The 27,813-nt window shown below is 42.3% G+C and overlaps 1 protein-coding gene across 5 annotated transcripts in view; it reads left to right on the top strand.

Moving 5' to 3' along the window:
• Positions 1 to 27,813, top strand: part of LOC131105890 (receptor-type tyrosine-protein phosphatase gamma-like) — a 181,826-nt gene that overhangs the window by 129,537 nt on the left and 24,476 nt on the right. For 4 of the 5 annotated variants that reach the window (XM_058054374.1, XM_058054371.1, XM_058054370.1 and 1 more), the window contains 2 exons: positions 7,262 to 7,328; positions 18,408 to 18,565. In XM_058054374.1, the coding sequence (XP_057910357.1) occupies positions 7,262 to 7,328; positions 18,408 to 18,565 (225 nt within the window). The remainder of the gene's footprint in view (positions 1 to 7,261; positions 7,329 to 18,407; positions 18,566 to 27,813) is intronic. The other variant, XM_058054372.1, reaches the window with a different exon arrangement.

The following is a 27,813-nucleotide window of genomic DNA, read 5'->3' as shown; positions in this document are numbered from 1 at the left end:
CACTACATTCATTCATTCATTTTCTACCGCTTATCATCACGAGGGTCACGGGGGTGCTGGTACCTATCCCAGCTGTCTTCGGGCGAGAGGCGGGGTACACCCAGGACTGGTGGCCAGCCAATCACAGGGCACATATAGACAAACAACCATTCACACTCACATTCATACCTATGGACAATTTGGAGTCGCCAATTAACCTAGCATGTTTTTGGAATGTGGGAGGAAACCGGAGTACCCGGAGAAAACCCACGCATGCACAGGGAGAACACGCAAACTCCACACAGAGATGGCCGAGGGAGGGATTGAACTCGGGTGTCCTCGCTGTGAGGTCTGCGCGCTAACCACTCCCCCGCTGTGCAGCCCTCACTACATTTAAATTAATTCATTAATTGTTAATTCAACCTGAACTGTTGGTTGCACTATATTCAAATATAACTTGAATGCATTTGCTATTGATTGTTTATTTCTTTGTATCCATAATTAATTTCCATCTGATTCCTTTACAAAAACAGTGGGAAACTTCACCTGCACAGCCATCCAGGTATTTATATATTTATGGCTAAAAAGCCACTGCATCAGTTTAAAGATACTTAATCATTTTGGATCGTATCATTCTCAATGAACCAAGATCATCCTTGAATCGTATCAGCAAACACGAATTGTGATATACTTTTGGGTTTTTCTCCCTTAAGAACTGAATTGAGTTGAATTTATTGCCCTTAGAATACAATAACCTGGGTGAATGGGGCCTGTGGCGGGTCCTGCAGCCCATGGCTTGCTCCAGCCGGTGCTGTGCTGGCTGGCCTGTCGGTCATGTGTCCCTCCCACTGCTCAGTTTTGGCAGTGTTGTGGGGTGGGCATGTGGGGCCCCATCCTTCCTGCTTCCCTGCACCACTTCACATACATCTAGGACCTTGAGGGGGTGGTCCACAGTTGGGCATGGCGGCAGTGAAGGGTTGCCTTTCGGTTGCTCCTTTACCCCGGCATGCCTCTGACTCAGTCACCCTTCAATTTAGGACTTGGTGGAGGGCTGGGCAGGCATGGTACCCAGTTGTGGCCTTGCCGGCAGGCTAATTGTTTTTATCTGGTTTGCCTTTCTGGTTTGCTTGCACCGGGGGCGCGGTCTGCAGTGCTTCCCTTGGACAGTCCTGGATTGCGGGCACTTCTGGTCGCTTGTGGGGCGGGAGGCTCTGCAATCTCCATTTGCTGGTGGCCTGAATTCCGCGGCAGCGGCTTGTGGTTGCTGCACTGTGATGGCTGCTACGGAGGCCGGGCTGTGTGTTGAGGTGGAGCTTGGTCTCGCTTGCGGGGACTGGGGGCCTGGGGGCTCATGTGCCTTGGAGTTGGGGCTGCCGGGGGCGCGTTGCTCTGCTGGGCGGTTCATTACCGCTTGTCTTTGTGCTTCGCTGCATTGCTTTCCTTGGCCTTGCCTGTCCCCAGTCTGTCTTCAGGCTTGTCTGGGATGTTTCTCCGGTGCATGGGTGGAGCACTGTTGGTTCTGTGTGCTGGAGGGCAGTCAGGCTCCCATTGGCCGCGGGGGTCGGTTGCTTGGTCTACCGCTGGTCTCGCCTTCTCGGCTCTGGTGCTTGGCCTCCTTGCAGCTTGGAGCTGTGACACTTGCACTCAGGGAATTTGCTGTCCGGCTGGTGTTGGCTGGCGCGGCGGGGTGGGTTGCCTTGTTGCTCGTCTGCTCGCCCGCCCGCTGCTCATGTGCTGACTTCCCCCTCGCCTGCTCTTTTGTCTGCTGGGGTTGGGGAGGGCCTGGGATCTTGAGTGTTGCATGTCTGCATTGTTTTTATGTATTTATTGTTTTAATTACATTCCCTCGCCGAAGATCTCCCCGTCTCTCTTAAGCTTTCTGTGCAGGTTATCGTGTGTAGTAGCTCTATAGGAGTCACAAATCACGAATCCCTTAACCCCGTGGAGTCGGAGGGGCACTGCATTGATGAACATTTCACCAGTCTATTCCATCTAATACGGTCATGGGCAAAGGCCTGAGTCTCTGCAAAATTCTTTCCTGTCCATTCTGTGATATTGTCTATCCACTTTTTTCTTGGTCTGCCTTGTTTCAATTTTCCCTGAAGTGTCCCTTGGGGGATGGCCCGTCAGCTTTCTTTTCTTCACTATGGTCAGGAAGTCTTCATATTGCTTCAGATGCTTTGCGATTGTCTTGCCCGCTTCTTCATTTGTGATTCCAGTTCTATAGGAGTAATACAAAGTCCCGCAAATGAGTATAATGTCTTACCAGTAGTCTTTGTGTCTGATGGTGTAAGAGTAAGAGTCCTAAATGGCTTGTACATTCTTCCTTATTTTGTTACATCTGTATGAATAACGTCCCATGTCTTTGCCACGCAGTCAGCATTGATTCAATCGCACGCTGAGCACCTGGCGTATTGTGTCGCTATTAGTTATTATAATTATTGTGCAGGCATGGCTACACAAATAATATTTGACTGATCATTTAGCTGAAGACATTGGAAATGATGTGCATGTGCAGTAGTGCAGGGATGAAGCCATCTTACCATCATCTGTCGTCCACAACAGTCACAAAATCTTTGGACTCCAAACTGGTTGACTACGAGTCAATATTCTCCACAGCTGCCGAGTCGATACAACACCATCGCGACACGCATCATGCATGGGATTGGTGCCCTGACGGTGATTTCTTCGGCAACCATGAATCCCTTCAGCTTCCACTCAACATCAGAGAACTCGTACAGAACCACTTGCTCCCACCAATCTTTGCTGAGGACTTTCATCCACAGCTTTCGGGTACTCTGTGGTTGCATAGGCAGCACAGACAAACACGACACAAATCTCAAATTAATCCCATCCCCTCTACGCCTCTTCCTCGCTGTCATTTTCTGCAGGAATGCATGGGTTTCAAGTTTCAAAAAAAGCATAGCAACTGTCCCAACAACCGTGGTAATCAGACTCTCGTCTGCCATCTTCGATGAATCACGTGATGTTGTTTACATTTTACTGCGCATGCCCCATTGACTATTCCGTTTGATTATAGCGGTGCATGTAGACATGAGATTGGAATATTCCTTTCCATGTATACACTGTTTTCTGGTACATCATTCGGAAAGATTCCATTCGGAAAGAGGAAAATCTCATGTAAACGTGGCTAGTGATGATGCAGACTTGCGGTTGCCTTTGCCTATAGGGTGTAATTTTTTTTTAAATTGTTGATAACTGTTTTGGTTTTGCTTCTTTGACCTTTCTATCCAGGGACAGTTCTTATCGTACAGCTTCATATAAGTATGTAGACAGTGTTCGTATGCTTCAACCACATCTTTGGCACTGTACACACACTCCCATTTTTGCTCTTCTAAATCTTTCTTGAAAGCGTTGATTCTGTCCTCTGAATATAGTCTTTGGACAGTCTTTGTAGCCTACGTTGGTCATTTGTTGTAACAATGGTTGTAAACTGTGAACACTGGAAGATGATCACTGATGTTTTTAATTAGCAGGCCACTAGTAGTATTGTTATCAAAGTCATTGGTGAATATATTGTCGATTAAGGTGGCACTGTGGTCTGTTATTCTACTTGGTCTGGTGATTTTGGGAAACAAACTCACTCAAGCTGTAAATTGTGTCCATAAAATCGTTGATTACCTTGTTATTGTGTGAATTTAGAAGGTCAATATTGAAGTCTCCACATATGAAAATTGTTTTTTGATTATTATCTAAAACGTTTGTTTTGATCCAATCTTCAAACATTTCCATCCTTGAATGTGGCATTCTGTATAAACAACTTATTAACACGTTTTTGCTTTTTCTTTACAGATTTCAATAGTTCATTCATTCTAAAATATTGTCAACAGCAATTGACATATTCTTTACAACTTTGTAGTGTAGTCGTTTGTCCACATACAGGGTGACTCCTCCTCCACTTGTGTTGTTCCTGTTGATGCAGGTCATCTCATAACCTTCCAACTCAAAGTCCATGCCTTTATCTGCATTCAGCCAAGTTTCCGAGGTTGCGATTAAAGGTTCCTTGAATAAATTAAAATATTTTTTCATGTTGTCATAACTTGCGTACATACTTCTGCAGTTTATATGAATAATTGACTAATATATGAATAATCTGTTTTTGTGACAAACCAACTACTGGATGGATGATATGTCGAAAGGGAATAATGAGGTGATGGAAGTTGTGGGGTGACAGAAATATGAGGACATCAGAGTCACAGCAGTCGACTTTCTGTTTTTCCATACATTTGTGACTTCAGTGCTTTGTACCTGGAGAGCGAGTGAGGAAAACTGTGGTGTGGCAACAAATGGAGAGTGAGCAAGGGGGACAGGATTAGAAAAAAAAAAGAAACAATAGTTATTGAAAGAGTAGGACAATGTTATGTGAGGCCTTGCGGCTGAAAATCTCAGGGGACGAGCCTGTGGACGTTCAGAGATGAACATTAATAATGAAACACTAATTCCCACTGTCCTCCTTTCTTTTTCTTCACTTTCTTCGCTGTCTCTCAGTCGGTCATGTTTCTACGAGACTTATTTTATTTCTTTGTATTATCCTTATATATATATATATATATATATATGACTGGACAACTTTTTTACTTCACTGAGACATGATATTATGCAGGTGTGTTTTTAAATGTTTATTGTCCCACAAATTGATGCTGAAGGGACATCGTCATCAGCCTTTCTGGCCACAACCTCTCTGAAAAAGTCCACCAACCAGGATAGTGGCTTTGTATTCATTTATTGCTTTTCATTTGATATTGTTCCTGCTATAGTTTTATACAATACATAACAAAAAGAATCCCTCTGATCGGTATAATGTACGTATGTTTAAGCAAGATGTTGAAAATCTTCCTCTAGCTAGTTCAATGCTAAAATGCTAATGCTAGCACAACACTCGACTTCATCCATTCATCACATTGACAGCCCGTCAATAACAGCTGTAACTCCAATTTTAGTTGGCAGTTCAATGCCAAAATCATCAGAGAGATGTAAAAATGTGAAAACCACTGGTTAGTTGGGCCACTCTTATGCCAAGGTAGCACTGTATATGACAATAAAAACAATACCTGCACTGCTCCAGTCTCTGGCAGGCCATGTAATCTGTGATAAGTCAAACACAGCCACAGTAAATACAAAAATAACTTCGGTCTTGCTACAAGAGCCATCATATAAAAGAAATGGAAGAGTTTGGGAACAACAGCAACTCAGCCACAAAGTGGTAGGCCATGTAAACTGAGGGGTCCACGGATGCTGAGGTGCATAGTGCAAAGAGGTCGCTGACTTCTTGCTACAGAGCTTCAAACTTCATGTGGCCTTCAGATTAGCCCAAGTACAGTACACAGAGAGCTTCATGGAATGGGTTTCCATGGCCGAGCAGCTGCATCCAAGCCATACATCACCAAGGCGATGCAAAGTGCCGGATGCTGAATTTGACTGGCCTGCACAGAGTCCTGACCTGAACCCGATAGAACACCTTTGAGATGAATTGGAGCAGAGACTGAGAGTCAGGCATTCTCGAACAACATCAGTGTGTGACCTCACCAACGTGCTTTTTGAAGAACGCTCCTCCAGACTTTCTGCAGTCTCGCGTCTAGGGTGCAACAGAATGCATTTAACTTCTGCCTTCCTTGGCTTCTTTATACTGGCTGCTGCTTTTCCTTGTGCCATCCTCTTGTTCTTTAAGGAGTTCACACGAATTTCAGGATCCACGAGTCGCCCCAGTTTTGTCCTTATCGTTGTTTGTAGCTCTTCCACAGTTGCCGGAAGTCCAGACACCAGGGGTAGCTTTCTTGAGTCTGAGCTTTCTTGAGTCTGAGTCATCACCGAAGATGATTCGCAGAACAGCAATAAATGTCATTTTGAAGCACTGTGAAAAAACCAATGTTGTAATAGTAGCGCAACTATCACTGCAAATAAGCTAGGACTACGTCCTTTCACTTCTATAGCGCTTTTCCACCTGGGTTGGCTGTTCAGTTGCAGCTGACCTCGTACCAGCCCTGAAGGAGCGGGGGTCGTCATCAGTCCATTCAAGTGGAGTCCAGGCTGGTCCAGGCTCTAGGCTTCCCTCGCTTAGCTCACCATCAATTTTTCTGTATCAGAAAAATCCTGGCCAGTTCCGTTCAATTTATACATTAAGTTACATTACATTACAAGGAAACAAAAAATCACGGTGGAGCGTACGAGTTGGTCCATTTGAGTTTTCTGGATGTGCGGTGTAAACTGGTAGATCTCTGGCCCCTCTTCACAACCACATAGATGTCTTGTTCTCATCTATCTTCAAGTTTGTGTTTTTTCCTCCAAATCGAACCCTTCGAACAAGGACTTTGATGGTGTTACTCTTTGGGCAAAATGGCATTTATTCCTTTCAGCAGATTTTGCTGAATTTTTTGAAGCAATTTGAAAACTTTCTTCCAACCGAGACTGCAAGTTCTTAACATATTGAGAGTGGGATATGGAATGAGGCCCTCGCACAGGTAAACCAAATGCTATGTCAACAGGAAGGCGGGGTGATCGACCAAACATGAGCTCATATGGGGTGAAACCGGTGACTTCATTTTTGGTGCATGTGACAAAGTGAATGAGTTCGAACTCATCACTTGTCCATTATTATATTCATGATTTCATTGTTTATTGAAAGTTATGTCATTTATAATAGTACATTGTTAATTCAGACTAAATTCAACAGCCTCAAAGTGGCCGTGGGATAAACCGAAAGTGGGTGGGGTTTAAACGGAAATGGGCAGAGCTTAAAGCTGATCATATTGAGAGGGATGTTTTTAGCACACTTCTGTCAGCCCTACACGCTGTTGTGATCCTGTGCAAGTGTACCTAATGTTGTGGCTAATGATGCACATTATATGTATGAAGTTATTGAGTGTTTGCGCTGTGCTGAAGCACTTTGTGGAAAAAGGTTACCAAGTAACTTTAGAAACAAACCAAAATAGTGGTGAGCTGAAGAAAAACTAATAAAGTGAAGGCATTGTGAAAACTTGTGAAAAATTGGCTGGCGACCAGTCCAGGGTGTACCCCGCCTCCCGAAGACAGTTGGGATAGGCTCCAGCATGCCCCTGTGAGGATAAGCGGTACAAAATGAATGAATGAAAGAAAATGAAATATGGCGAAACTGATCAGGAAAATACAATTAAATTGTTTCATTTGATTTTTGATTTGGTTGAAAAAAATACTTGGAAAAAGAGCTTATTCAGATACGTCATATGTTACTACTGTATTTGAAGACAGCTGTTCTTAACAGGCCATATTTTGCTGTATTCCTCAGGTTGGAAGAAATGACAATCCTGCTGCTGTTCCTATAATCCATGGCTTGAAGGGTGTGGTCCATCATGGTGAGTGTCCGTGTGAGATAATCAAATGTTGAAATGCTATATGTTTCCACCACTGTCATTTTGTGCAAAAGTGAATAGGCATTTTTTTTTCATTTATCCTTTATTCAACCAGATAAACCTCATTGAGATTAAAAATCTCTTTTACGAGAGTGACCTGACCCAGACAGCAGCAGACACAAAGTTTATGACAAGACAATTTCAACATACAATACAACATTCACAGCGAACACTTCCAACAATTAAAAAAAAAAATTCATTGTCCAAGCCTATTCATTTCACAATCCTTTAAAATAACTTTAAATTATCCTAACATAATAAGTTGAGGTAACTTTGATTAATTTTGCAAATCATTCCATGCAAATGGAACAGCGTATTGGAATGGTGTCTTACCTAACTCTGTTCTGACTCGAGGAACTACCATCAGTATGTTTTTCTGAGAGTGCAGAAAGTACTGTTGTTGGTATTTTTGCATGTATGTACAGATATAAGATGGTAGGAGGTGAAGAATACATTTGAAAAATATGACAAATAAAAATGAGAAAATTAAAAGCAGCACATTGTGTGAAGAGCATATGGCCATTTATTCGCTGACAAGAGAGAGAAATGTCACATTGACAAATACCATAAAGCCAAAAAGAGAAAACACAATATTTCCTTCAAATATTTTATAGGCATACAACATTTTACATGTGTTTGCTGTGGCATTTGCTACACTACCCCACCAATCTTAATCTTTAGGAAGACAGACACAAATAACTAATTATTGCTTAGGGGCATACAGTTCATCCATAACACACTGCATGAAACTATAGAGCTGACCGATACCATAATTACCCGTGTATAAGCCTATTACTACTGCTAATCATTATTGTTGAAAATCGTTAAATATATATTTTGGAAAGCGTCATAACTAAGAGAGTAAATTATAATGGCAAAAAAAGTTCAGGACACAACCGAAAAATGGGTGCTGGAGCCTATCCCAGCTGTCTTCGGGCGAGAGGCGGGATACATCCTGGACTGGTTGCCAGCCAATCACAGGGCACATATAGACAAACAACCATTCACACTCACATTCATACCTATGGACAATTTGGAGTCACCAATTAACCTAGCATGTTTTTGGAATGTGGGAGGAAGCCGGAGTACCCGGAGAAAACCCACGCATACACGGGGAGAACATGCAAACTCCACACAGAGATGGCCTGTGAACTCCGGTCTCCGAGCTGTGAGGTCTGCGCGCTAACCACTCGACCACCGTGCCGCCCTAAAAGATACAATAAACCTAAAATGCTATGTTGTTCCCTTGGAGATGAATAAAGTTGCTATCTGTCCATCTAACATTGACTGCCGAAAAATAGGCCCCTGGATGTTGACATCTTCTTTTTGTTTATGGCGCGTCGCAACCAACATATTGGTTGCATATTCAGTGTTGCGTCATTACATTGTGGGTCACCTTTCATTGATTCACTGATTTGCTGATTTTTTTAAATGCAAATTTTCCAGCCTACGATGAACGTACATTGTGTTCTACGTCCTTGTAGTGTATCTATCGGTGCTCTATTCTGCTATTGTATTTACTACTTCTTCCAGTTGAGGGTGTTGTATACCATAATTTCAGATGTATAAGCCGTTACTGTTTTCTTTAACTTTGAACACTGACGCTTAAACAAAGGTGTGGCTAATATCTGGCTAAAAACGACATTTTCAGCAACACTTTGTGTGGTGATGTTCGAATGACGCTACCACATCTTCTATACTTCAGAACTACTACTAATTGCATATGTCATTCTGAAAATGCTACTACAAAGATGGTCTGTCATAAGGGCGCAAAAAATACCGCAAACAACCAAAACACACCACACAAAAAAGTACCAAAATGCGCAGTGAAGCCACCATTCTCGATGCTTGATACAATTATGTGAGCAATATCAATCACAGTTATTACTCTAACCATATGTAAAACATTGCTGGACATGAATTATTCAATAAACACCACAAATATACCGGCAAGATTGAAAAGTATGTTATGGTGAATGAAAACAAAAAGGAAACGTAACATATAAAACCGTTGACTTACCTGGACCCAGGAGAATCCAGGTGCTATGATGACTAAAAGCCGGCCACAAAAGTGCCAATGTACTGTGGTTCTTATGAAGTCCAGAATATAAATCCATCTGAAATAATATGTAAGATCCATCAATTACAGAAGTGACTTTATTTAAACCTTATGCATAATGTATTGCATAATGTGTTGCAACCATGACAACACTGGCATACACGTCATATTAGCTGACGTAAATGAACAGAAATACCAACACATTATGTATACACATAAAATATCAAACAATATGAAACTAAATATAAAATGCTGTGTTGTTCTCATATAGATTTCACAAGACACAAGTGACCTTTATAGGTTATCACATGGTTTGTCTGGTATCAGGCCAGGTATCATACCCCCTTCGGTCTCGGGCTGATACTGGCACGCGGGGGCATGATACTGGGCCTGATACCAGACAAACCATGTGATGATCTTATTATCACATACTATTTAATCATGAGCTTATTATCACGTACAATTTAATCAAAAGACCATTTTGTTTCCAGAAATTTTTCGGTTTATTACATGTATTATATCAGTATATATACATGTATTATTATATAACAGTGTTAACACAATAATTGCAAAAATATTTCAACAATAATATTTTATCAACAGTCTTATCTTATCACTGTCTGACAATTAAAGTTCCATTAATCAAGTTTGGGTTTTTTTGGTGACTGGAGAAGCACTAGGAATATTTATAGTTACAGTGACATTTCCTGTCACATGCGCGGAGAGCACAGGCGGCAGCAAAACAAACGCTGTTCACGCTCGTGCGCTGTTCTCTGATTGGTTGTTTCACGGGCACGATACCAGAGCAGCACGCTCTGAGTGGACAGTAGGGTGTTCAGCCCTTATATGGTGATTTTTTTTCTTTCGAAATTTGAAGCGGCTAAGTGCTGAATCGGTTCCATTTCGTAAAACCATTAACTGAGCAAAATAACAGCTTTTTTCACACACGCATTCCCGTGCCTCACTATACCCAGGTATGTGATAACAACATTGTACCAGTACCAGGTGCCCACTGAAGGACGAAGTTGCATGCACTGCCAGCCAAGCCCAGTCCAGTTTGCTGCCCCTAGGCGAAAGCTCCTATAGTCCGCTGCCACAGGGGCGAGAGGCCGATGCCTTTATTTTCACATTACACATATGTAGACACCATTACACGCAGCCAATGCCATTACCATGTGTTGCTATAGTGTGAAGGTGCGTTCACTGTACATGCTGTTAACTCGTAAAGTAACTGTTATGTTTGCGTGTTCTGTTTGTTCTCTGTTCAGTATGCACACTCGGCATACTAAACACGGACCAACAAGGCCAGAATGGTGTCACTACAGACCATTGGATCGGTTCACAAAGGATTTTTTGGTACGGGACCGTAGGCGTAGAGGTTTTGGAAGCGCATACTCATCGTCGTCGTGATCGTCTTCAGATGAAGTGGCTTGAGATTGCTCACACTCAACCGCTGATTTGGCCAAAAGTCTGTCGATTTCACTCTTCGACTTCCAGCGACGCCTCTCGAGGTCCTTTTGTTTCTTGTCTTTTGCCTTGATTCTCGCCTCGTACTTCTTATCAGATCCACCTAGGAACATCACCCGGGCACCGCGTTGATCCCTCAGGAAGTCCCTGTCTTCTTGAATTTCAATGTGGGAAATCACGTTCCCTTTGGCGATGTCGAAAAGACCTAGACAATACTTATGTACTCTGCTTCTTTCTTTTCCTGTGCTTCCCCTCCCCTGTCGTGGTTTTTCATCACTTTCCGGTATTTCTCGTATTCCACCTTCAACTTTTGAACGGCGTTACGTTTTTCTGCAGTAGTAATGGAGGATTGGTTCCACAAACGGATGACCTCCTCAATGACCAGCGCTGATGCTGAACTCAGATCCTGTTTCTCATTCTTGAGGAAGAAGAAAAGTCGCAGGAGGACCTCCTTGACTGTCGGGAGCTGTTTTAACGAGGACAAACTCTCTTTCCGAGCATTTCCTAGAAGCACAACGTCTCTCTTGGATCGTGTGCTAGCCATCTGGAAAGAAAGAGAACGGGTAAAGCATTACAGTAAGAGTAACTTCTCCCAAGCAACAATACACGCTAGGCTGATGTGGTGAGGCACGGGATAGGGATGTCGTGGGAGAAATTGCAAACTGCGGTGCAATACTCACAGGTAGTAGAGCTGAATCAAAACTCAGCCCAGCGAATATCACAAACTTTTATTTTTCTGAACACCCTAGTGGACAGCTACGGGGGCTGATACTGGACATGGTTAAACTCTATATTTTATCAGTATCACTGCCCTGGGCTTTGACACAGTATCATTTCGGCCTTTTCCCGTATCATTCATGGGCGCTTTCTAGGGTACAGGGCCAGTTAATACTGTAGTATGTGATAATATGTAATAGTACCTTATGTAATAGTAGCGCCCTCGGCGTACACGTCTTATTCGTTGACATTCTTCTTCATGTTTATGGCAGGTCACAACCAATGTGAGTGTCACTATTATGAGTGTTGGGTGGTAATTGTTTTTTATTTTTATTCACGTTAGCCCATGACAGGGATGTCAAAGTCAAATACACCGAGAGCCTAAAAAACCCTTGTTACCAGGTGGTGCAAGACCCTTACCCCTTCATGTGTTGAGCAGGCGCACCTACCTCGACGACTTCTCCACTTAAAGGGTTAAAGCCTCCTGTGTTAATGGAGACAAAGGCATGGATTAGTCTCTCTAAATCGGGCTTAGACGCTATTCCCTTGTTTTTGGCAATATTTTTAAAGTGGGAAAAAGCTGATGATGTTATTGATTTAATGTGGCTGTTTTAAGTTCAGATCTGAGTCCATTATAGCCCTTAGATTTCTCACATGATTATGAGGTTTTAGAGAAAGAGTCTCAAGGTGATTGATAACACTTCCTCTTTCTTTCTGTGGGCCAAGGACAATGATTTCAGTTTTAGCTAGAGTAAGTTATTTTGCATCCACACAGTGATCTGTTTGATGCAGTGACAAACTAAATCTTCAGGACCGTGTTCACCTGGCATCAGTGACAGCTGGCCTAAACGGAGCATGTACAAATTGAACATTAGTGGCCCCTGGATTGACCCCTGAGAAATCCCACAGGTCATAGCCATTTGTTCTGAGACACAAATACCGATTCCAACGAAGTACTTCCTGTACTTCCAGAAAGGGCTTGAACCATTCAAGAGCAGTACCAGAGATTATCACATACTACAGTATTAATTGTCCCTGTACCCTAGAAAGCGCCCATGAATGATACAGGAAAAGGCCGAAATGATACTGTGTCAAAGCCCAGGGCAGTGATACTGATAAAATATAGAGTTTAACCATGTCCAGTATCAGCCCCCGTAGCTGTCCACTCAGAGCGCGCTGCTCTGGTATCGTGCCCGTGAAACAACCAATCAGAGAACAGCACACGAGTGCTTAGTGCGTAGTGCTTCTCCAGTCATCAAAAAACCCAAACTTGATTAATGGAACTTTAATTGTCAGACATTGATAAGATAAGACTGTTGATAAAATATTATTGTTGAAATATTTTTGCAATTATTGTGTTTACACTGTTTAGATATAATACATGTAATAAACTGAACATTTTCTGGAAACAAAATGGTCTTTTGATTAAATAGTACGTGATAATAAGCTCATGATTAAATAGTATGTGATAATAAGATCATCACATGGTTTGTCTGGTATCAGGCCCAGTATCATGCCCCCAAGTGTCAGTATCAGCCCGAGACCGATACCTGATATTATAGGTTCAATTTTAACCTATAATTCCCATTCAGTTTTCTAACCTCTGTAATAAGATCACATGGTCAACTGTGTCAAAGGCAGCGCTCCGGTCTAACAAAACTAAAAGTGAGACTTTGCCTGCATCTGTGTTCAGACGGATATAATTTGTCACCTTGGTCGGAGTTGTCTCTGCTGTGGTGGAGTCTAACGCCTGAATGGAAAGCATCAAACACGTTGTTAGAGAGAAGAAAGTCAGTAAGCTGTTGGTATACAACCTTTTCTAAGACATTCCCTCAGAAGGGCAGGATTAGTATGGGGTGATAGTTGCTTAGGACTGTGGCATCAAGACTGCTCTTCTTCAGAAGATTTTAGGGCCTATGGAAATGATCCAGTCTGGAGCAACATGTTAACTAGATGAGTGAGTTGTGGTAGCAAGCTGCCCAGCACAGAGTTTAGAAATCTAAATCTACATCCATGTGCACATCATGGCAGCACGATGACAGACTATAGATGATCTCTTTGACTGTTTTGTCAATGAGAAGTGTGAAATGTGTCAGGTTTAGGTGTCTCGCTGGCTGCAGAATAGTTATTTGTGTTGGAGAACGGATTCATTTTTTTCTACCTTGAACTTTATTGTAAAAGAATATTGCAATCTCATTGCACTTAGATGTAGACATTAGTTGTGAGGGCAGTGAAAGTGGAGGGTTTGTTAATCTGTTAACGACAGCAAACAGTATACGGGGATTGTTATGGCAGTTGGTAATGATTTCAGAAATATAACTCCCTTGTTTTACGCAATATTTGGTTGAAAATGCGTAGCTTTTCTTTGTATAGCTCAAATGAAACTGGAGCTTTGATTCCCAGCACTCCCGTTTCTGTGTCATGACGGACTCGTCTTTCCTTCATGGCGCCTTTTGCTTACTTGGTTTTGGTTACCAATGGTATTGAAAACATTTACAACTCTTGAATCCCTAATTTCAAGCTTTCCAGACAGTCAGGCAATCTCATTGGTGATGGTGGAGACAAGAACACTCTTGAAGCATCTCCGGATGGTTCAAATGCATCAGGTGGGTCCCAGGCCTGTGGTGAAGTTGAGGGAGGAGCTGCTGCAACTAAAAGCGAAGGTCTGGATTCCTCGGGTGCGGCTGTGGTGGCCGTGAATGAATCCTTTTTTGGGTCCTTGGGTGGCCAGGCAGGAGTTCTTCTCTCGCTCATCTTCTCTTCTCTCTGTGGCAGCACAGGATCTGGTCCAGGCCCCTTGTAATGCCTCAGAGTGTGGAGGAGGTTCTCCGTCAGTCGTCTCACTCCACCTCTGTTCAAGTGTGGGCCTTTTCCTTTGCTTTCCTTTCCCCTTGTTGACAAAAGAGATTAAAATTCTCAATGAAGTGCAGTCCTCTGCTCTCACAGGCTTTGGACAGTTATGTGCTCAGCTGAAGCAGTCGGTTGAATTTGTTCATCCTCCTGTCTATATTTGGGAGAGGTCCGCAGATGAAAGTTTCTCAAGTAGACAGTTTAAGGTTTAAGACTTTTGCTTTCTGACATCCACTAATGTTTCACCCCTTGGTGTTTTGCCTGTTCCTCGGGTATCAATTGTGTGATGTCAGAGACAATGCTACTCGGATAACTGCAAGTCGCTATTCTGTTCTTGTTTATGTTATATATGGCGACTTTGTTTGGATTGCTCCTCTTGGCATGTTGAGAGAATTGTCGTAGCTGGCTCATCAGATGTGTTGGAAAATTTGGAGAAAAAAAAGATTCAAAAAGAATTTGTTCACTTAATGGAAAATGAATTAAATCATCTCCAAGACTTAGAAGTTGAATGATTTAAAATTGGGGAAAAAAGCAATAAGCAACAGAAGAAAGCAGGCCGAAACAAAGACACATCTGCACTCGACAGAAACAGGAAGCAGTGTTCTTAGTGCTGGAGCCCTGGATAACTTGCACACTGCAGATGTTGCATCCAACGTAACATCTCCACGCCTTACTCTTGTCCTCTGCCTGTAAAATGAAAATTCTATATATTATACATGGAGTGCATTTTGGAAATTAGCATACAATTTGATACTATACTTTTTTGAAGAATTTTGAAGTAAAAACAAGTGGCTGTATTTGTCCAGAAGTGATAATACATTGGCCAATGTAGAGTGTTTTTAAACTAATATGTTATGTGTTTATATAAGGCTCATTCACAAAAACATCTTACCAATATGTTGTATTTACTACCTATTGAAAAGGAACTAACGTCTCAGACAATTGCTGAAGCAAACATTAAAAAGTGAAAAATAAGTTGGCGACAAATTAAATAAGAAATAATTAAAACATGATTTATGTTACGAGTGTCTGCGCCTTAGTTCCTGTTTACCAGACCTTATTTTGTAGCCACTTCCTTTGTTGTCCTTTCTGTTTGTTCCCACCTTTACTTGTTTCACATACATACGTACCTACCTCTAATTTTCTGTTCCTGATTAACCTGAGGTGCGGCTTCTGTCGTCGTTGTTTATTATCATTTGTTTGTTTGTTTTGGCCAGTTTCCATTTTCCTGCTGCTTATCTGCAATTATTATTAAAAAATACTTTTTACCTGCATTTGGGTCCTGCTCTCTGCATCCGTGGCTTGCAACGCAACGCAGACAAGCGCGATCATGACAACAAGACTTAATACAATGTACTAAACTACAATTTATGTAACAATGCAACTGCTTTCAAAGCATGCAATACACTGTATAAATTTACTTGGCACATTTTAAAAATTATTTTAATATAGACATCAATGAAGTATTAAGTGAAGATGGATGCTGTGTATATCTACATATATCTTTATTTCGCTTTAAAATTTTGTATAATAGTCTAAGATAATGGTGGACATGTGAATTAAAAGCTCATATATTGGTTACATAGTCACCAATATTGATTAATGGGTGATAATCTGTCTGCTAATAAATCGGTCGGGCTCTACATTGCACATAAATAATAATATTTGTAAATACACTAAATATTGTGTATATATACACATCTCCTATGTTTATAGTAGGAGGTTGATCATTTGGACTGTCATTTTAAAAATAGCTGGCAGGTTGAAAAAGTGTGAGCACCCTTGTCAATCATGTCCATATTGATCCAAGCATTCAATCAGTTACAGCAGCAACACAGATGCAACCCAGCTGCCCCCTGACCTGGAGGGTATGTCAGGTGGTGTCTGCGGGTTGGACCCAGTTGCAGAGAGAAGGACGAGGTTTCTTTCTTGAGTGGGTTTATTGAACACAAAACTTAGAAGGCAACTCAGGTCAGAGGTCAAAAGGGTTGCCGGTGGCACGAGTTGAGCTATCTTTAGAACAGGCTGGCGGGCGACTCATGTGGTCCTTAGGGGCCGCCTGGCCTGAGTGTAAGTGTTGAACTGATGTGATGTTCGGAGTGTCTGTGAATGCATCTCACAGGGAGTGTCCATGAATGCATCCCACGGGAAGTGCTGTTGCAGTGACGAATGGACTAGAGACATTTATTTTGTTTGTTTAGAGCTGAAAATACATATATATGGTACGTTTATTTATTTTGTTTAGAATTGGAAATACATATACACTGTGTTTGAACTGTTGTTCAGGTCAGAATTAAGTTAGAAAGGAGCAACAGACTTTGGGGGAGAGCTACACTGTGCCAGCATCTGTCATCATAACAGAGAGCCATGGCTCGCCATGATGTGTATGCGGTAATTACACCATAAAATGTAACATAATTCATTAAATAACAATAAAGATGCTTACCAACGAAAAAAAAAGTAAGTGCATGAGTGAGACAGCAGAGAGCAGTCATCATTCCTGCAGGGCTCCAGTATCCATCCAATATACCTAATTAAGACTGCTATAGCCTTGACGCGGCCCACATGCAGCGAAAGTTCCTCCTTAGCTAAAAGTGCTACGCTTTGTCTAAGTAATCCTAAATCCACACTGATTCTGTACTCACCAAGTACAGATGCCCATATTTTGTTCAAGTTTTTGGAAGACAACATTCACTTGCGGGTTGGGACTGTTGCTCACATAGAACCTCGCCGGCTGTGACTGCAGTCTGTCTAGGGAGGGGCAGTCGCTGTGTGGGGCTGGCCAATCATAGAGTGTGGAGATTGAACACATTATACACGAGGATGTTTTTAAGAATAAACTTTATTCATCACAACTACAAAACATTATACAAACCCAATGAGGATTTCCCTTCCCATGAACTTACTCTTTTCACGCTCGTACAAAAAGGCATTATCCGTTACAGACACTTGTTTAGAACTAGTATTTAGCTGGTCCCAAGTAATTATACCTTGTATTAAAGTGTTTGCTTTATAGCCTTTGAACAAATAGTTCTGTCAGTTTGAGAAAATGTCACAGCCCTCCAACAGAGAATCAGAATCAGAAAAGGGTTTATTGCCAGGTATGATCAAACACATACTAGGAATTTGTTTTGGTATAGTAGGTGCAGACACATCTATTAAAAAAGAATGAAAAATACAAAATATACAGAATAACAGTATAAATATATGTACAGTCTGTTTTTGTTTGTTATTCCGGAAGTGCAGTCTGATTGTTTTTCCTAAAAGTCCAAACTGGGCGTTAATGTCACACTTATTGCACTTTTTAAAAGCACCCTCAGTTGATTGATTTTACTATGAAATGTAATTTTTTTTTAATGCGTGCCTGTTTTTACTTGATATTGAATATTTTGATATTGTCCTTTTGTTTTTGTTATTTTCCTACCTTCTGACTACCGATGAAAATTAGCAACCATGCTATTTACAGCCAGTATAGACTGTTTATTAAACTGCACTGTCCCGACTAAATAAAGAAAGAAAGAAAGAAAGAAAGAAAGAACGCCAAAAGAATGCACAGTAGAGATGCCATAGATTAGTCTGATTGGCTTCTGGCTGCTCCAATAGAAAGCAGCTCATCTCCACATGAGGCTCACATTCTTTCATACTACATATGTTGACAGTCATATTGGCTATTTGGTAAGTTACCACTGAACTGACTATTATTATTATTATTTTATGTCCTTCAAGAAATTCAAATATTAAAACCAATGCATTCATTCAATGTAGTTATGCCTGTAGATATGACAGACATGCAGGATATGCAAAACATAATAGCTTCCTTTGGGTTCTTGTTGTTTGGACCTTCTTTGCAAAGTATGGTCATGATAGCTGCCCATAACATAAAGGCGTTGTATTCATTGAAACATGTCCTCCCCTAATGTTTTTCATAGAAAAAGAGACTTTTTTGGAGCCCTTTGTCCTAAGGAACCTGCTGCCATCCTCATTGGGAAGCTACTATCGCTACACAGGGTCCCTGACCACACCTCCATGCAGTAAAATAGTGGAATGGCTCATCTTCAGCAGGCCAATTTATGTCTCCTACAAACAGGTGAGAAACACGAGACAACGCAACTCATATCTCTCAAACATCCCATTTTCACAGGGAAACTAACACATTCCCCCTTCTTTGCCGGAGCTCTCCTATTTTAAAGTACGCCGGTACTTTCAGCTTCCGGTCCACTCGACAATGCTAACCATAAACTTAAGCTTTCAAAATAAAAGAATACCATTAAAATAGCACAGTTGCACAACGGCAGGAAACCCACACACACTGACTAATACCTACATATCTACTTTTTGATATCATATCACCCTTTGGAACACAAACTGTCTTCAGAACTTTCTTACCAGAACCCTACAACACAGGGTTGATAAGTGCCTGAGGGATGCCCTTAAACCTGTGGTTACCCGAGCTGGCTGTTTGTGAAAAGTGCATCTCGTTCAAGAAAGAACAAAAGCAAGGTCAATGATGAAGAAAAGAGTAGTAGATGCAATAACATTGTCATGTCACGGGTGGCCAAAGCCAATAACTGGATTCCCAGATGCAGAGAGAAGAGTTTACATGTAACAAACTTTATTACAAAGAGTCGGTGAAAGATAAAAATACTACACATACACAAAAACACAAAAGGGCAAAAGCAAAGTAAGACCGAAATAACCCGAGACAAGCCACGGGAAAAAAGCACAAAAGGAGCTGCTATTCACAGAAATAGAGTAAGAAAATATAAGTGAAAATCAGTGCACTACATTGAGCAGGAATAAAATAACAAAAAGCAGGGCAGACAAAGGTCGGCGATAGGGCCTCAACCGGAAGGCACATCAGACTCATAGACACAGGCTTCAGAGCTTGAGTGATAGTAGCAACTTGAGCTTGACTGAAGAGGTACATTGATGACAGAGTTGATGGTGTAAAATCCTATGAACCTCGGCTCCAGCTTCTTGGAGTTGCCTGCCAATGGTAAGTCTCCGGAAGATAGCCATACCTCCGGTCCTGGCTGATTAGTGGGTGCCGGAATATGTGACAGTCCGCCAGGCGACGGTTGCGCTCAGCTGTCTTCGCTAGTGTCACTCTAGTCTCTCTCCATACCCGATTAGTACCTCCAGGTACGACTGGACCAAAGCCACAGCCACTTCGGTCTCCTGAGAAGGGAAGAGCAGAGGGGACATACCTGTTGCCAAACAGCAAGTTGGGCATACTCCACCCAGGAGAGGCAGGGGGACCACAAGGAGTGGTCCAAGTCTTGGTTTGCCCACTCTGGACTATGGATGGTATCCTGAAGAGGGGCTCACAGATGCCCTGAAGGACTTGCAAAATGCCTTGTCCCCTGTCTGAAACCAAGTCCACTGGGATGCCATAAAGGCGGAACACAAGTTGGGCATACTCCACCCAGGAGAGGCAGGGGAACCACAAGGAGTGGTCCACGTCTTGGTTTGCCCACTCTGGACTACGGATGATATCCTGAGGAGGGGCTCACAGATGCCCTGAAGGACTTGCAAAATGCCTTGTCCCCTGTCTGAAACCAAGTCCACTGGGATGCCATGAAGGAGGAACACATGTCTGACAAGGAGTTGAGCAGTCTAAGCAGTCTAATGAACTCGAGACGGAGGCAAACAAGTGACAAAATCCAGAGCAACGTGAGACCATGGCCGAGCAGGAACATGTAACAGCTGAAGCAGGCCAGCAGGTGGATGATGAGACAACTTGATTCTGCCGCAGACAGAGCACGCCGCTACAAACTCCTTGATGTCGGGTAGCGAAGGCCACCAGAATCCCAGAGACACAACAAAATGTGTGCGTTGCACTCCCGGGTGACAGGCCACCTTCAAATCATGACCCCACTGAAGAACCTTGGATCTCAATTCCGGTGGCATGAACGACTTGTCCATCAGACACCCCTCAGGGGGTTTTGTCCGTGCCGCCGCTATGGTGACTTTCCTTGCTGCTTCCCACTGGAGAGCTCCAAGAAACTAACGGTATGTGGCCCCTCTACTTCAGCCGGGCCAAAACTCTGGGCGTCCGGTTTGATATTATGTGAGCCAGGTCTGTAGGTTATTGAGAAGATGACACTTTCTTCATTCTTTGGGCTTTGCGGATGTAGGCCAAGTAATTATGATCAGTCCACTGCAAATGGCAAAGGAGCACCCTCCAGCCAATAGCTAGCAACTCTCTATTTCCTACGCGGCAAGAAGAATGCACATAGGTGGGGAACTCTGGGACAGGATCAGGATGAGTGAGAACAGGTGCACTGGAAAACAGAGACTTAAGTTTACCAAACCCGTCTCGGCCTCCAGGGTCCTGGCAAAAGGTACCTTGGTCGATGTAAACCTCGTCTACTGAGGTAGCAGCTCTAATATCATGAGGTACGGCATTCCACAGTGTCGGAGCACGAATAGAAAAGGCTCTAGAGCCTGCATACTTCTTTCTGGCTCTTGGGATTGTCAAAAGGCCAGCAAATAGGCAGAATAGGCATCTTAGCGATGTTGCGAAGATGAAAAAATCAGTTTTGGTAACATTCTTCATGTGATTTTGAAAACATAGTCAAATCGATTATCACACTGAGATTTTAAACTGAGTCACTTTGTGTCATGACGCTTTTATCAAGAGTGGCGTCCATTAACCGGTGACTCTGTTTAGCTAGGGCCAATAATCAACATCTCAGTTTTGTCAGGGTTTATGAGTAAAAAGTTACAGGAAGTTCATTGTTTAATATCAATGAGACTCGACTCAAGATTAGTGCAGTCCCATGGGTCAGTTCACAAAAGCGGTGAATCCAGGGAAGACGCCACTGGTCAATCATGCCATCAAAGACAGACAGCCCAACCGCCAGAGGTCTTATCGGGTGCCCCAACATCTGGTATCACCATTTGTGAGAGAGGTGGAGGAGATGCGGCGTTTGGGAGTTATCGAGCAATCATAATCTGAGTGGTGTAGCTTGGTTGTCATAGTGGTCAAGAAAGATGGCTCTCTACGAATATGCATCGACTTCCGCAAGCTCAATGCCATCTCTTCTCATCTCTGCCTACCCGGTGCCCCGGATCGATGACCTGTTGGAGAGGATTGGTCAAGCTAAATATATCACCACCCTTGACATCTGTAAAGGCTGGGAGGTGTCATTGGAAGAGTCCAGCCGTCCCTACATCGTCTTCCAGATGCCTGCAGGCCTTTTTCAATTTACGGTCATGCCCTTTGGGCTTCATGGAGCGCCGGCCACTTTCCAGTCCAGGCTGATAGACTGCATGCTGCAGGGGTGTGAGGACTGCAGCGCTGCTTACCTGGATGATGTAGGCATCTACAGTAACACCTGGGAGGAGTACCTGAAACATCTAGGCCGGGTCCTGCACCAGATCCAGAAATCAGGACTGAGCCTCAACCCAGCCAAGTGCTAGTGGGGCAATGACTATACTTGGGCTATCGGTTGGGATGTGGTGAGGTCCGACCAGGACAAAGTGGAGGCCATCCAAGCCTGCCCGCAGCCACGGATGGATAAGGTTTGGTATCGGAGATTTGTGCCACAGTTTGGCCCCATCACTACACCTCTCACGGCACAAACTGTCAAGGACCAGAGGAACCCAGTCATCTGGAGCGAGGCCTACGAGACTGCGTACCGGATGCTCCAGGCGGCCCTGTGTTCTTCACCCGTGTTGAGAACACCAGATTTCAGTCGCAGGTTTCTGGTACAGAAACGCCTGTACCTGTAGGACTGCTGTAGGACTGGGGACAGTCCTGGCACAAGGTGATCCAGGGGAGGAGCATCCAATGAGGTACCTGAGCCGCAAGCTGCTTCCCCGTGAAACGCGGTACTCGACAGTGGAGAAGGAGGGCCTTGCCATGAAGTGAGCCCTCGAGAGTCTACACGATTACTTGATGGGGAGTTTGATCTGGAGACTGACCACTGTCCTCTAACTTGGATTAAAACCATGAAGGACCATAACAGCCGCCTCACTCGGTGGTACCTTTCTCTCCAGCCCTACCAGTTTCAAATTCATCACAGAGCAGGCAAAACAAACATTGTGGCAGATTACCTCTCAAGGTTGTCAACCTTGGGGAGGGAGAGGATAATGTGATGGAGAAGAGAACCCCTCCGTCCCATTAAGACGCCAATGAAGGTGGGCAATGGGCAATGAAGGTGCACGCGCAGCAAGCGCATAGGCTGGCACGTAACAAACACAAACTTCTCCCCGTGTCCAGACACTGTATTGTCCATGTGTGAAATTGGTGAAATCCAAGTGGTGGTCAGGTGATGTTGGACTGAACCAAGTTGCAAACAGGGTGCTGCAACCCTATTTCTGAGTGGGTGTGCCCAAGGGAGGGGCTAGATTATTTAATGGGAAGGTCTCTCTCCAAACGAGGACGAGAGTAGATTGAGAAACCGTTCCGTTAGAGCTGTTGCTGAGAGTTGTTGAGAATAGAAGTGGTACAATGTTACATTGTTGGTAACGCAGGCCTGTATTTTTGAGTTATTTTCTTCTACATTCCTGTATTTCTTTTCTTCTGAGGCATCATATTTTTATGTTGTTTCTGTAACAATTTCTTTTTCTTTCTTGAGTGAACCTCCGACAGGCTGAAAGAGGGTCCGCAATAACATTGCCAACAACATCTGCCACGAATGTGTTTGATCTCTAGATTGAATTCTTGTAATCTCAATGACCAATTCATCGGGCAATGAAAACCACTGGCTTGCGGTCGGTGTAAAAACGGCTTTTAAATGCTGCAAGTGTTCAGCCCTGTTAGAGGAACAAATTACCAAATCATCAAGTTAAGCCTCACAAAAGATAAACCAAACAAAACAGAATTCATCAACTGCTGAAACGTTGCCGGTGCATTGTACATGCCGAATTTTATGACCGTGTAGTCCAGGAAGTCGTCGGGCGTGACAAAAGCAGAACTATCCTTTGCATGCCCAGTCAGTGGGATCTACCAGTATCCCTTAAGCAGTTTCCTCCATACGAAGCAGTGGATAGCAGTCACCATAGGCATACCTTGTCTAGATTCACTTTGTAAGGATTCTGTTTTACTGGCTTTGATCACCCACATCAATGTCATGGCTGAGAACATGCGTCTGAGAGGGTACATCAGCAAACAGTGACCTGTAAGAATTAAACAAATTCCCAATGTCATTCTGCTGGGAATCATCAAGGTGAGACAGAAAGAGAGTTATATTCTGCAAAATCAGTGAATTATAAAACTTATCCCGAGTTAATGCCAAAGACATACTGTCACTCTCCTGTGGTGTTGAACTGGAACCTGGTTGGGCACCTTCAGCACCATAGGTTGGAACAGTTACAACGCTAGATTGCTCACCGTTGCTACCAATATCAGAATACTTTGGGGGAGATACAACAGGTGAGTCACTCCGATCAAATATGGTTTCAACATATTCACGTGTCAAAGACAAGTGCTACGGCGATGGTCCGTAGTGGCTATTAAACACTGTCACCAATTTTGCTCTTAATAACATAAAGGCCACTGTAACAGACCTGCAAACTGGAACTAGGTAACAGGACTAAAACCTTATCGCCAGGACTAAACTCTCTGCTTTTAGCATGACTGTCAAACCAGGATTTCATTTTTCTCTGAGCACAGTCAAAAGTTTCTTTGGCCAGCTTACATGCACGAAGCAACCTTAACCGAAAGGTGCTCACAAAGTCTAAAAGATTTTCTTTTTTATCATCATTAAGCCACTGGTCTTTAAGATGTTTCAAAGGTCCACGTACAGTGTGTGCAAAAACCAAGTCACATAGACTAAACCATAACGACTCCTGAACCACTTCCCTATTCACAAACATTAACATGCGCACACCATCCCAATCCTGAGGAAACTCTTGGCAGTAAGTAAGTACGTAGCGTAGCTTTTAAAAGTCTGTTAGAAACGTTCAAAAGCCTTTGTCTTTCAGGATGATATGCACTTGAACAGCAAGATTTGATACATAACTGTTTTAACACTTGAGCGAAGCCACGGGACATAAAATTGCTGCCCTGGTTTGTTTGAATAATTTTAGGCATTCCAAACAATGAAAAAAAGTTTGACAAAGCTTTAACAATAGGTGGTGTAGTGATGGAGCTAAGTGGGAATACTTCAGGAAACCAAGTGGATGTACACATGTTAATAAGAATTTATTTCTGGACTTTTTACGAGGAAGAGGACCTACACAATCAACCAGAATACACTCAAATGGGTCACTAACAATAGGGATAGGATACAACGGAGCCGGAGGTATGGTTTGATTAGTTTTTCCCACTTATTTGACACACGTGATATTAAATGTTAAACATATGTCAGGCCAAAAAGGCCAAAAAAAAGTCTCAAAATACGGTCTGAAGTTTTCCTTGACCAGAAAATGGGAAAATGTGCCAATAACTAAATCTGCTTCCTGTATGGCACTGGAACTACAATTTGGACCACAGTACACCACTCGTCAGCAACAGAGACATGCTTTGGAATCCATTTACGCATAAGAATATCATCATTCAAAAAATAACCATCAGTAACTTTTTTAAACAATACAGACAAAATAGTGTCTGCCCTTTGCGCATTTACTAGATCTCGCCATGACATAGAGGTGTTTGGTGTCACTGGAATCACCAGACGTACCCGCAATTTTGTCACACAACGAGCCATTGTTAATACAAACTCCACTAAAGAATGTATAATATGTATATAATGCATAATATATCAAGAATGTATAACTTGTATCACACCACTTGTCTGTTTTTCACGTTTTGTAGATGCATGTGTAACTGCACAAGATGTGAACACTTCAATATAGTCTACATCAAGTTTATCAGGGCCTCAAGATAGGGGAGGGACATTTAAGGGATGGATGGCAAGGGAAGTTTATAAAAATGGCCATCAGTTCCAGACGGTTGATTCCCTTTGTGAAGCGATCTTCACCACTTGGAGCAATGTTCCCAATAGCCTCCGAGAAACACTTGCATCAAGCATGCCCTAATGATTTTTTGAGGTGATTCAGAAAACTTTATTTATCCCCAAAGTAGGAAATTCATTTGTAGCTCACCAACCATACATCCATCAATCCACAATGACAACAGATTTACAACAACAACAACAATAGAGCAATAATAAGACAAGTCAGGAATGTCAGCAATTGTTGTTAAATAATTAAAAACACATACAAATATTTGCCACAAATATTATTTTAAATTAGTTACGTTTGAGTTTAGCACCTTAATAGCAGAAGGGATGAAAGACATTGAGTAATGATTAGTTTTTGTTCGTGGGACGGTATAGCGCCTCCCTGAAGGCATAAGACAGAATTCTCTGACCAATATGTGCTCTGGTTGGCTCATAATCCTCTTGGCCTTATCTGTTACCCGCTCTCTCCAAATTATACTCAAGTCCTTCTGCTGAACTCCAATAATCTTAGAGCAAACCCTGACAATGCTCTTTACACCTTTTTTTTTTTCTTCACACTCAGCCCATTGGACCAGGTAATAAAAGAAAAAGTTAAAAGACTTTCAATAAAAGAATGATAAAAAAAATTGCACAGGATGGTGCTGCGAATATTAAATGAAGTTCATGAGTTTTCTCATGAAATGGATTCTCTATTGACCCCTTTTGATGATTGCAGTGTTAAAAATTATTTTATTTATTGAAAAATATTTTAGGATTTTTAAGATTTGTCTCCATAAACGTATTAATTCCAAAATTGATTTTATTTGCGCCATATTGACATGATTTTCAAAGAGTACCAATTATCTTATTGTGAGATCATTTGAATTTTTCAATCATATTTGATCATTTGAAGGATCAAATATCACAAAAATATAGTGGTGTGAAAAGGTTTGGGCATCCCTATCCCTGATAGATTTTCCTTTATAAATCATTGGTTGTTGGGATCAGCAATTTCAGTTAGATATCATAGCACACAAACACAGTGATAGATGAGAAGTGAAATGAAGTTTATAGGATTTAAAGAAAGTGTGTAATAATGATTTCAACAAAAGTAGGCAGTTGCATAAATTTGGCCACCGCAACAGAAAAATGACATCAATATTTATTAGATGCTCCTTTTGCAGAAATAAACCTATAGCTTCCAATGAGGGTCTGGATTCTGGTTGAAAGTATTTTTTTTACCATTCTTCTTTCATAAACATCTCCAGTTGAGTCAGGTTTGATGGTTTCCATGCATGGACAGCATGCTTTAAATCACACCACGGATTTTCAATAATATTTAGGTCTGGGGACTGAGATGGCTATTCCAGAACGTTGTACTTGTTCCTCTGCATGAATGCCTTAGTAGAATTGGAGCAGTGTTTAGGGTCATTGTCTTGTTGGAAGTATCCAGCCCCGGTACAGCTTCAAGTTTGTCACTAATTGTTGAGCATTGTTGGCAAGAATCTGCTAATACTGACTGGAATCCATGCCACCTTCAACTTGAAGATTTCCAGTACCTGCACTGGTCACACAGCACCCCAGCATGATGGAACCACCACCAAATGTTACTGTGGGTAGCAAGTGTGTGTCTTGGAATTCTGTGTTCTTCATCCACCATGCATACCATGTTATGTCGAACCAACTCCTTTTTAGTTTCATCAGTTCACAGCACCTTAATTAACCTTTCTCATGATTGGCTTCACTTGTGTATGTAGGCCAAGGGTCAGTGAACTTACTGTAAGCAGGATCATGTCATCCCTACTTTAATCTTGTACTGTGCCTTTAAATGTGCCGAATATCTGCGGACTGCTGTTAAAGCACACACAAGAAAAGTGCAGCGTGATCATCTTTGTCTCTTTCTCTCGTGCTCAGCCTTGAAGTGCTATGGGCGGACCCGTCCAAGTCCCCAAGTGTAAGATAACTTTTGAGTCAGATAATTATCAAATTTTGTGCTGGAAATTCTCACAGGGTTTCAGAATTTGATCAGACGTGGAGCTGAAACACCTACTGTATTAGTACTGATAATCTATCCTGGTGATTTCATTACTGTGACATCCAAATTTTAGCCACATTAGCATAAAGCACCTATTGGTTAGCCATAAGGATAGCCCCTTGCTTATAAAAAACTTGTTTTTTTTTTAAAAAAACTGTTTTTTTTCCTATTTGAAGGTTGTGTGGTTGTACTTGATTCACGTTTCATATGATGTTTTGGCAAACTTAAAGCCAATTTAAAGCCACAAGTAGATGAAGTTACCTTGAGATTCTCCTGTATGGATCCTTATGTAATTAAGAGTTGTTAAAACTGTGATTATAAAAGCTGAATAGTTACATTAAAGTGCACTGTTCATTTATGAGACAACAACAAAGATACATATTATTTCATGGGTTGTATGAAATACTT

The sequence above is a fragment of the Doryrhamphus excisus genome, chromosome 18 (genome assembly GCF_030265055.1).
Source record: "Doryrhamphus excisus isolate RoL2022-K1 chromosome 18, RoL_Dexc_1.0, whole genome shotgun sequence".
Lineage (NCBI taxonomy): Eukaryota > Metazoa > Chordata > Actinopteri > Syngnathiformes > Syngnathidae > Doryrhamphus > Doryrhamphus excisus.
This window is presented reverse-complemented; position numbering and strand designations above follow the sequence as displayed.